Source organism: Tursiops truncatus, chromosome 17 (genome assembly GCF_011762595.2).
Source record: "Tursiops truncatus isolate mTurTru1 chromosome 17, mTurTru1.mat.Y, whole genome shotgun sequence".
In the NCBI taxonomy this organism is placed as follows: domain Eukaryota; kingdom Metazoa; phylum Chordata; class Mammalia; order Artiodactyla; family Delphinidae; genus Tursiops; species Tursiops truncatus.
In genome coordinates this window covers 46300760-46312809 of record NC_047050.1, presented here as the reverse complement: position 1 = coordinate 46312809, position 12050 = coordinate 46300760, and the positions used below count along the sequence as shown (strand labels likewise).

The 12050-nt window shown below is 32.8% G+C and overlaps 1 protein-coding gene across 1 annotated transcript in view; it reads right to left on the bottom strand.

Moving 5' to 3' along the window:
* RIMS2 (regulating synaptic membrane exocytosis 2) overlaps positions 1-12050 on the bottom strand; it is a 626602-nt gene that overhangs the window by 426908 nt on the left and 187644 nt on the right. The window contains exon 12 of the mRNA XM_033842900.2: positions 8065-8275. Coding sequence (XP_033698791.1) covers positions 8065-8275 — 211 coding nt within the window. The remainder of the gene's footprint in view (positions 1-8064; positions 8276-12050) is intronic.

The window sequence follows — 12050 nt, the reverse complement described above, 5'->3', positions numbered from 1 at the left end:
CCTAAAGTTCTGGTGATATCCTGAATTCCTTTATTTATTAAACTCTATATAGTCTCCTATTATGATCAGAACTCATTTCAGATGCTATTACTAATCTTCTCCATATATACTAAGTAAAATCTATTTAACTTGGTGCTCATCTTGTCTAATGATAAGGAGCTCACTTTATCTATTGATGAGGACATTAGGTACTGAGCAGTATACTTTCCACCAAGAGTTTAGGAGCAAAGAGATACCAAAGACAACTCTCAAAAGCACGTCTGCCAATAACCAAGAATACCTTGCACCTGTTATATAGCAATAGTCTACAAATATTTTTTCTCTTCTCTCAAATCTCTAAAACCAGGTACCCCTCGCACATTTTTAAGATAGCATTTAAATTTTAAGTTTAAATAGTTGGAAAGGATACATTTTCAGATATATTGTGTATTGTAGGTGTGATTTAATTATATTTTTATCAAAGCTTGGAGCTGCAGATTTATCTCATTCAATATACAGAAAATGTCTACTTTATAACCTATTTGGCAAACTAGTCCACATTGCCAAACCATCACACAAATCTGACTTTATATCAAAAAGAGTCCAACTTCATTTTTAAATTCATATAAATGTGTTATTATGGGTCACCATGATAATCATCTCAAAATTCCAATTCTGAAAAAGAGAGATGAGGCACCAGAGTCTCGCCAAAAGTCTGTTGCCTGAATGAAATAACGTGCTGCCTCGTTCCATGTTTCTTACAAACTTCTCACTGCTTTGCCCTCATGAGTCTCTCCTTCAAGACAACTCTCCTCCAGCGGCAACTCTCCTTGTCACTTTGCCTGGTGCCCCAGAGAATTTTACATCCTGAGGCAATATATTATATAAAGACCAAAATTCAGATTAGGTATGGTTGAGGAGCATGCTTTTATTTTGAAGAGTAGAAGCCACCCACTTATAAAAGTGAGTTGGAAAGAAAAATTTACAAAACAGAAAAGTGTTTTCAGGTAGATCAATTTTAAGAAAAAAATGAAAATACATATGGAAATATGTGCCCTTGAAGTTATTAGCACTCGTCTCCTCTCCAAAAAACCTTCCTTCCACATCAGGGTACACTTTCAAGACCACTGCCAAAGCTTAACACACAATATACTAGACATACTGACATAACAGAATTAATGAAGCTTCTCAATTCCTTTTATAAATTCTTTAAGCAGTAGAAATATCTGACTATATTCCTTTTCAAGGATTACATGAATAATCTAGTATTAATTTAAAAATCATAAAATGTTAAGCCCAGAAGAGACCTTAGAAATCATTTAAATTGATGCTGTCATTTTACAGATTTTAAAACAGAAGCAATAATACATGAAGTGATATGTCAACAAGAGTCATGTAACACCAGGGCAGGAACAAAACTTGGTTCTCCTAGTTGTCTCAACTTAAGTCACCCTGTTCCTAGAGAATGTCAAATTTTTGCCAATATACTGGAATGCAGTGATTTCATAAAAATCTAACAGAAAATCCATACATGATATGTTTGATTTGGGGTATGGGAACTGATTATATATTACACAAGCACACTAACTACAGACTTGCCGGTAATTACAGTGACTTGAATTTTTTTTTAAAAGACTTACCATCTGATATACTGAACACACATATATCAATATATTTTAAGGGACTTTCTTAAGAATCACTTTCTTTTACAACCATACTAAAGGTATCATTCATTCTGCTTCAAATCTGATAATTTATAGTGAAAGAATCCATATCTGTTACATTTGCAAATTAAACACTATAATTCTAAAAAAAGTATATTCTTTATTTTTTCAAAATTAGATTATCCATTGAGAGATGGTAATCTATTTTTCCCAAAAAGTAAAAGAAACAAAAAATTAATGTTGCCACACTTTGAAGCTTAAAATAATCCTGACTGTAAATTACTTTTAATGTCTTTACCACTAGAGTCTCTATTCCATGATTACAAAATAATATCTCCCTTAGAAAGTCATTATTTTTCAATTTAACTAAATATATAGCTTTAATTTATTAAGGAGTATCATCTTAAGAAACTAAATGAAAGCAGTATTTCATAAAATCTTATTATACTGGTACTCCATAGTCCTGCACTTCATTTATTCTCTCTGTATCCTAAATACACCTCAGAAGAGTTAATTAATTGTTAAGGATGGCTGCACGTGAAAGACCTTAAAATTAAAACAAAAGATTATTTTATCTTGTTCTTTTAGGAGATTACTAAAATAATTTTTAAATTGCTTTATAATTAAATTTTAAGCTATAAAATATTTATATTGTCATTATTCTACTTCATAAAAATAATCTTACCAAAATGCACTGAGCTTAATCCTTTGGAGCTATGATAAATCAAAAACTGTGTTCAGCAAATGTATGGACACCAAGGGGGGAAAGTGGGGGTGGGGGGGGGTGGGATGAACTGGGAGATTGGGATTGACATATATACACTAATATGTATAAAACAGATAACTAATAAGGACCTACTGTATAAAAAAATTAAATTAAATTTTAAAAAAAATGTGTTCAGTATCTATTGTGAGCAAAAGCCTTCTAGTACATAAGGCAACTGAGTATACGTAGGAAGATCCAATTTGAAAAGAGAAATTAAACTCATTATTCTTTCCATTTAGAATATAGGCCATATATATATATATATATATATATATATATATATATAAATATAAAAGGAATGCTTTCCCAAGTAAATTATGAATGAAAATTATTTTTTATGTTTAGTCCCTAACATTTCCCTCAGATCTAAGAAAAAATATGAGAAATGTGGGGGTTACTCTCTCTGCTTCCTTTCTTCTTCCATAAATCATCCACATCACGTTAATCCACAATATATAGAGTTTTATAGTTGATTACAATACAAAAAATGTTCAAGGGGTGTTCCAGTTTTTCACTGTACTTAACTTACTGACTAGAACTTTGCTCAGCATAAAGAGACCATATGTTAGAAACCAGAAAAAATATTTTTAAGCAAACTATATTCAGACGTCATTACAGACTTCTGCTTGTGGCCTAAATGGGGTAGCAAGGGCTAGATTCCTTCATCTGCCTGAAACAAGCAAACAAACAAAAAATAGGCAAAATGTATGACGAATGGTATTCAAGACAATGGACATCAGGCAAAAAAGGCCAGCTGAAATATGGGAAACAAACAAGATAAGCTCTAAAATTGCCCCAGGTTACTGTTTTGAGAGGCTTTCCAGGCAGCAGAGTAATACAGAGCAGCTGAAACTCACTTTGGCAGACATCCTAAGTTGAAGAGAACAAACTAAGCCTGAGGAGGCCAGCACAGCTAGCTTTCGTTGAACAAGTTATCAGTGAAGAGAAAGGTGAACAGAGAAAGAAAACTCCAGAGATCTACAGAGAGACCCTTCAAGTGTTCAACTTAGTAATGATCAGTGAGCATGAATGTGATTAAATACCCAGGAGTGGGGAAAAAAAATCATCTGAAAGGATTAGAGAAAACAGTAGATGTTCCTACCAGCTAGAAAAGAAAAACTCATAATCATGGGGTATTGGTTAAAGTACTCAGGAAAGCCTTGTCTCTGTAGAAGAGAATAATTAGCGCTAAACTGAGCACTGTTCCAGATCCACCTAACAAATCACAAAAGCAAGATACAAAAGTTAAATTGTTTCCACGTAACTTAACTGCATTCCAGAACAAAGCTCAAGGAGTTATAGGAATGAAAAAATATATAGCACCCAACAAAGTAAAATTTTCAATGCCTGACATTCAACATAAGATACTAGGCATGTAAAGAGTCAGGAAAACACATACCATAATGAGAATAATCAATCAAAACTAACCCAACACTGACAAAGATGTTAAAATTAGCATAGGAGAACTTCAAAACAATTATTAGAGAGTGTGTATTCTACACGTTCAAAAAGTTAACCAGACTGTGGAAGATATAAAAATATCTAAAATTGAAATTCTAGACATGAAAACTATAATGTCTGAGGTGAAAAAATACACTGAATGGTATTAACAGCAGATTTGACACTGTAGAAGAAAAGATTAGTAAACCTGAGGCATAGAAATAAAACATAAACAAAATGAAAATGGAGAAAATTAAAATTTGATTTAATAAAAAAGAACATAAGTGAGCTGTAGGACAACTTCAAGCAGCCCAGTGTATGGGTAACAGGACTCCCTGAAGGAGAAGAGAGAGAGGATGGGCCAGTAAAAATATATGAAGAAAAAATTGACAACATTCTATACAGCCTATGAAAACTATAAACACATAGATCCAAAAAGCTCAAAAACACTCCAAACACAACAAACATGAAGAAAATTAACAAAGAAACATCATAATTAAATTGCACGTAACCAGTGATCAAAAGGATATCTTAAAAGCAATCAGACAAAAAAGACACATTTTATATACAGAGAGATAAAGATGAGAATGGTATTACAATTCTAATTGGAAACAGTGAAAGGGAGAAGGCAGTGAAGCAAAAATATTTAAAATATTGAAAGCAAATAACTGTTAAACTAGAATTCTATACCAAGCAAAAATATCTTTTAAAAAAAACAAGGGCAAAAATTTTAGCATAAAAAGTTGAAAGCATTCATCACTAGCAGACTCGTACTATAGCAAATATTGAAGGAAATCTTTCAGGCAGATGAAATATGATACCAGACAGAAATATAGATCTACAAAAAGAAATGAACACTACCAGAAATGGTAACAACACAAGTAAATACATAATATTTCTTTATCATTTACAACTCCTTAAAACAGAAGCCTTTTAAACAAAAAACAAACAGTGTATTGTGGGATTTATAAAACAGGTAAAAGTAAGCTATATGATACCAATAATATAAGTCCAGAAGGGTAGAAATGGAAGTACACTATTGTAAATTCTTATACTATACTATACACCAAATGGTATAATATCAGTTCAGGTTGACTGTGATCATTTAAAGATGTATATTACAACTCCTTAAGCAATTAATAAAATAATAAAACAAAGAGCCAACGAAGCTACAAAACAAAGAGTCAACAAAGCTAATGAGCTAACAAAGCAGATAAAACTGAATCAAAAAAGTACTTGATTAATCCAAAAGGAGACTAAAAAAGAAATAAAGATCAGATGGTAAAAGTAGAAAAAGAGCAAAATGATATAATCAAACTTAACCATATCAGTAATCACATTAAATATAAATTATCTAAACACCCAATTGAAAAGCAGGGATTGTCAGATTGGCTAACAAAGCAATACCCAATTATATGCTGCCTATAAGAAAAGTACTTCAAATATGAAGACACAAATTAGTTTAAAGTAAAAGAACAGGAAACATAAACAATGTTACTACTACCCAATAGAAAGTTGGAATGATTATAGTAAGATTAGACAAAACAGATTTCAGAGCAAAGAATATTACCAGGAATAAAGTCACTTAATAATTATAAAGGGGTCAATTATTTAATAGGATGTAATACTGCTAAATGTTTATGCACCTAAAAATAGAACTTTAAAATACATAAAGCAACAGCCAATAAAACTGTAAAAAGAAATGGACAAATCCAAGTATAGATATATATTTCCATACCCCTCTCAATAATTGATAGAATAAATAGGTAGAAAATCAACAAGAATATAGTAGACTTGAACAACTCTATTAAACAACTTGACCTATTGGACATTTAAAAACACTGTCAAAAAATAGCAGAATATACACCTTCTTCAAGTACACACAGAACATTTGTCAAAATAAACCATATTCTGGGCCATAAAATAAGTTTCAGTACATTTCAAAGGATTCAAGGCATACAAAGTATATCTAGGACCACAACCGAATTAAATTAAAAATCATTAACAGAAAGATCTCTGGAATCCACCCCCAGTATTTAAAAAATAAATAACATACTTCTAAGTTATTCATTGGTCAAAGATGAAAAGTAAAATTAGGAAGTATTTCAACTGAATGAAAATGAAAAGACAGCATATCAGAATTTTGGGGATGTCACTGAAGCAGTACTTAGGGGAAATTGACAGCACATGATGCCTATATTAGAAAAGAAGGAACATCTCAAAGCAATGACCTCAGCTTCCACCGTAAGAAACCAGAAAAACAAGAGACAATTAATTACAGTTAGCAAAAGAAAAGAAATAATAAAGATCAAAGATGAAATCAACAATTTAAAAAATCAATAAAACAAAAAGCTGGTTCTTTGATAAGATCAATAAAATTGATAAATATCTGTCAGACTAAGCAGGGAAAAAGACAGAAGATGTAAATTACCAATATCAGGAATGAAAGAGTTAGCATCACTACAGATTATACAGATATTAAAAGAATGAGAATGGAATACTGTGAACAAGATGCTAATAAATTCAATAACTTATGAGGAACTGAACAAATTCCTTGAAAGATACAAATTACCAAAGCTCATTCAAGAAAAAAATAGATAACCTGAATAACTCTATATCTATTAAAGAAATTAAAACTGTACTTAAAAACTTTCCCCCCAAAATAAAACTGTATGCCCAGATGGTTTCAAAATATTAAGGGATAAATTATACTAATTCTGCAGAAACTCTACTAAAACATTGGAGAGGAGGAAATACTGCCCAACTCATTCTATCCAGCCAGCATTACTCTAATACCAAAATCAAAGAAAGACACTGCAAGAAAAGAAAACTACAGATATCAACCCTCATGAACACAGAAGCAAAAATTGTAAACAAAATTTTATCTAATCAAACCCATTAATATGTAAAAGATATAATCCATCATAACCAAATGGGTTTTATTCCAGGAATACAGAGTTGGTTTAACATTTCAAAATCAATCAATGTAGTTCACCATATTAACAAAAAACATATAATCAATCTCAATGGATGGAGAAAAAGTATTTCACAAAATCCAACATCTATTCCTGAGGTAAACAAACAAACAAACAAAAACTCTCAGCAAATTAATAATAGACAACATCTATGAAGAGCTGATAGCTAACATAATACTTAATAGTGAAAGACTGAATGCTTTCTCTCCAAGATAAGAACAAAATAGGGATAGCTTCTCTCATCATTTCCAATCAGAATTACACTGGAGTTTCTAGCCAATGCAACTAGTCAAGGAAAAGAAAAATAATCAGGTAAACCAGGGAGAAAGATAAGGAAAAATAAAGAAAAGTTATTAGTTCTGGGCAAAACAAAACAATGAGAAAAGGGAAACAATGAGACAATGGAGAAATGAAATCACAAAGGGGAACAAATTCCCATAATTGTGTCTAAGTAATGTATGTAAAGACATCAGCTTCATATTTTTGAGCTACCTAAGAACTGAGTGATAAAATACTACGAAGAGGATAAATACAAATTATAAAGAACTTAGACAACAATATAAAATACTGCTTTTACTTATTTCAACATAGCATTCTTTGGGAAATATTAATATATTCCCTAAAGTGGATGGATAAACTACAAAAATCTAGTACAGGTGTGAAACACAGCCTTAACATTTCTTCTTTAAATCCATAATCTAATGTTTATTTCATTAATGTTAAAACAAAAATAAAGAGTAAAGTAGCCTCAAAAGCTATAAAATTATGAAACACAGACTCTCAAAGCTAAAGAGCCTCTTTCAAAAAGAAAGAAAACAGAGGCCAAAGGAAGAGCAGATCTACCAAGTTTATAAAATTATGTGAAGTAATCGAAAAAGCTGTGACACAACCCAAACATTAATCAGTCGTGTGACTTTAAGATGAATTTTAGTGTCTCTGGGTCTGAGTTTTCTACACCTATAAAATAAGGAGTTAGGCCAATTGATCTCTAAATTCACTTCATCTTTGAAAGTCTAAGACCCTATGATTCTAAACAAAATCATAAGCTAAAGAACATAAACAATGAGACAAATACCTTTTTAATTCAGAGGAAAAATTTTTTTAATTATTTTATCTGAATTGAAGACACTAGGGAAGGTTCTTATTCATTGATTAACCTGAATATTAATTTCAGCTGTCCAGTTTATTCAAGATAAGCTTAAGTATAAGAGAATTATGAAGTGTAATTTTCATTCTGTACCTTGTTTGAGCGTAATGACACTCGACCTCCACAACGAGCACAGAACTTTGTTTGGCAATATGAACAGTTATGGCCACATCCATCAGCAAACTTTGTTTTGTGGCAGATACCACAGGTTGGAGCATCACCTTTCTGTTCTTGCTGTTGCTGTGATTCTTCTCCCATCTTCTTTACCTGCTCCTTATACATTTCAAACTGCTGATGAAGTTTTCTGCAGAGAACACAGATAAGAAAAATTTGGTTTCCTGATGTCTCAAAAAAAAAATAATTACCACAATCTGTGGACACACTTTTATACCCAAAAAAATCCATAGGAGAATACAGAATAAAAATTTAATTTTCTGTTTATAGAATAACATCTTTTATGGCACATCACATCACAAAAGTGTTGTAACTAGTTCTGCCTTCTGCCTTCTGATATACATGCTAATTTAAGAAACAATACAATTAAGATACTTCTTTGAACTGTAATTGTAGAATTTCTACCAACCATTTGCAATATATTTTCAATCATATACTGTAAAATATTTACAATGTTATTTTTCAACAGTTTAGCTTCACAAAAAGACTGATTTGACTTACACAGTGAAACCAAAACCTATGAACTTCAAATCATTGAGACAGACTCTCAATTGGAATGATCTTAAGAATCCAAACAGAGGGGAGAACATTGGATGAGTGGTCTCACTAACTGTTTAAATCTATTCAATAGTCTCGACATTAGTTGGCTGCAAAGACACTATGAAATATTAGAAGCCTACCAAATAAGGCTGTACAAATAAAAGTAAGGCCTTTATTTTTTCTAGTTAAAAATAAATAGTGATAAAACTTCTCACTTCCATTGTCTTTATAAAGGATAATTTAAAATATTTAGAACTATAATTTGGATTTATAAATCAAAGTTCCTAATCAGAACTAATGTTTAGGATTTACAAAGCTGTACATAATGTCACTCCCATCCTAGAAAGGACAAAAGGCTAAATAATCTAAAATATCATAACTTGTTTTGAGCCCTTCACAGAGTTGAGGCTATAAGGCAACCAAATAATCTAAACTCCAAAGAGCAACAAGCCCTTCCAAAGAGCAATGGGCCACACTGTTTCTCTTTTGGCAGAACACAGGGGAAAGAGGTGTTTCCTCTTACAATTAGGTAAGAGGAAATTCATTAAAACTTTAACAAATTGTAAAGGCCAAGTGTGGGCTAACATGACAGTTTGGAATAGCTAGGGGCCCAGACTCAAGGGAAGTTCACACTCACTCCCAAGCACTCTTCCACATACCTCTACTGGTTATTCATCAGGCATATTGAGAGCAGGGCATGAGAACAAAAAGAATCCTTTGGGGGTGCACATGCAGGTATAACAGAAGTGACTAACTAGTGGCTGCTAGGACACAGGCACATTTTCCCAGACTATTTCTCCTAAAAAAGCCAAAGCTATAAGCCACAGGAAAAGGGAGTAAACTCTGTCATCCCCAGGGCAAAGGTAAAGATCCATTGCAGCTAGGGAAAAGCTTGAAAAAAAACCCTCTTCCCATGAAAGAGGGACAAAAACCATCTTCAACCAAGATCTTATCCACAAATTAAAGGCCTTTTATCACTAAGGGAGGGGTGGAAACTCCTGCCCCAAACCATTCAGAGATATAAGGCACATTTGCTTCCACAGGAAGGAGGGAGTAAAAACCTTGAGCAAGCCTCATCCCTGAGGCCTAGGTTGACAAAGCCTGTTCAAAGATGGAAGATAGAACACACACAACAGAACACCCCGCCCCTATCACAAGCCTAGGATCAAGAAATACGCACCAGTTGTCTACCTCTGGGGAATGGGCAAGAACATGGGGAGAGACCCCCTCCCTCTGTGACATAAGTGGATAGGAATGGCTGAAGGGGTAGCAAAACAATAAAAACAAAACAAAACTTACAGTACTCCTGCATCCACCCCAAGCAAAAAGCAACAGTGGCTCACGTTAGAGGAATTTGAAGATAGTAGTGCACTAAAGATAATGATGGCAACAGCAAAATCCAAACCTGTCTGAACCCCTGACTTGATTGGTGATTTAATCCCCAATACTGACAGTCTGACAGAAAAGGCATGCCAACTTTAAGGCATAAATACAACTCAAAAGCATGAGACTCAGGAAAAAAAACACAAGGAATAAACAACCCGTTGTCAAGAGATAATCACTACAAGTAGATTCAGAGATGACAAAGATGATAAGATTATCAGACACAGACTTTAAAATGATTAAAATTATTTAGGTAAAAGACATAGAGAAAAAAGGTGGACAACAGACATGAACAAATAGGGTACTGAAGCAGAAAGATGGAAACTGTAAGAGTCAAATGGAAATACTGGAAATAAAAAATATGTCCTCAGAGATGAAGAATTCCTTTGATGGTCTCATGAGTAGGCTTGAAAGAACTAAGGAAAAGAACAGTAAGCTTGAGAATAAGTCAATAAAAATTATCCACATTAAAACAGAAAAAAAAAGTGTAGGAAAAAAAGAACATCCAAGGGACTTCCCTGGTGTTCCAGTGGTTAAGACTCCATGCTTCCATGCAGGGGGCATGGGTTCGATCCCTAGTCAGGGATCTGATCCTGCATGCTGTGTGCTGTAGCCAAAAAGAAAAAAAAAAAAAAAGAGAGAGAGCATCCAAGAGCTAAAATGATCTAACATGTAAAACTGGAGTCCCAGAAGATGAAGAAAGAGAAAACAGAACAAACAGAACAGAGGAAATACTTGAAGGGATAACGGCCATGAATTTTTCAAAACTAATGAAAGGCAGCAAATCACAAACACGTGAACTTCAGAGAATCCTTTGTAGAACAAATACCACACACACACACACACACACACACTTTTACACACATCATAGTCAAACTGCTAAAAACCAAACATAAAGAGAAAACTATAAAAGCAGCCAGAGAAAATAACATATTATTTACAAAGAACCAATGATAAGAATTACAGAAGATTATTCTTCAGAAACCATGCAAGTTAGAAGACTTTGGAATGACATCTTTATAAAGCACAGACAGGAAGTAACAACAACAAAAAAAAAAACCTATCAACCCAAGATCCTATATGCAGTGAAATTATGCTTAAAAAAATGAAGACAAAATAAAGGCTGTTTCAGGCAAAGAAATGTTAAAGACCTTAACTGCAAGGGATTTGAAGTAAGTTCTTCAGGAGTATGATACTCCTTGGAAGTATCTTATGGAAAACCAGACCCAGACATAGAAATAAATGCTTATGTCAAAAAGAAAAAAGTCTCAAATCAGTTTCAAAAAAAGAAAAAGGAAAGTTAAACCCAAAGAAAGTAGAAGGAAGGAAATTTTAAAAGATTAGAGAAGAAATCAATGAAACCAAAAACTGATTCTTTTTAAAATAGAAACAATAGAATTGATAAACCTCCAGCCAGAATGATCGAGAGAGAAAGAAAGAGAGAAGATGCAAATTACCTACAACAATGATAGAGGTAACATCACTACAGACTCCACAGTTAAACAAAATTAAATGTAAAAGATTATAAGAGAATATTACAAACAACTCTATGCCCAAAATTCTACAACTTACATGAGAAATAGAACATCTTCTTGAAAGACAGAAATAAGTACACCTCACTCAAGAAGAACTAGATAGCCTGACAAGTCCTAAAGCTATTAAAGAAATTTAACTCATAGTTTAAAAACCTTTCAAAAATAAAACTCCAGTTCTCCATGGCTTTATTGATGAATCCTGCAAAATATTTAAGGAAGAAACAATACCAATTCTACATAATCCCTTTCAGAAAGTAAAAGTGAAAGAAACATTTAACTAATTTCCTAAGGCCAACATTACTCTGATACCAAAACCATACAAAAATATAATAAGAAAAGAAAAGTATAGACCAATATTCCTCATGAGAAGGTGCAAAAATCCTCAACCCAACATTAGCAAGCCAAATCCAGAAATATGTTAAAGAATAATACATCACAAACAGGTGA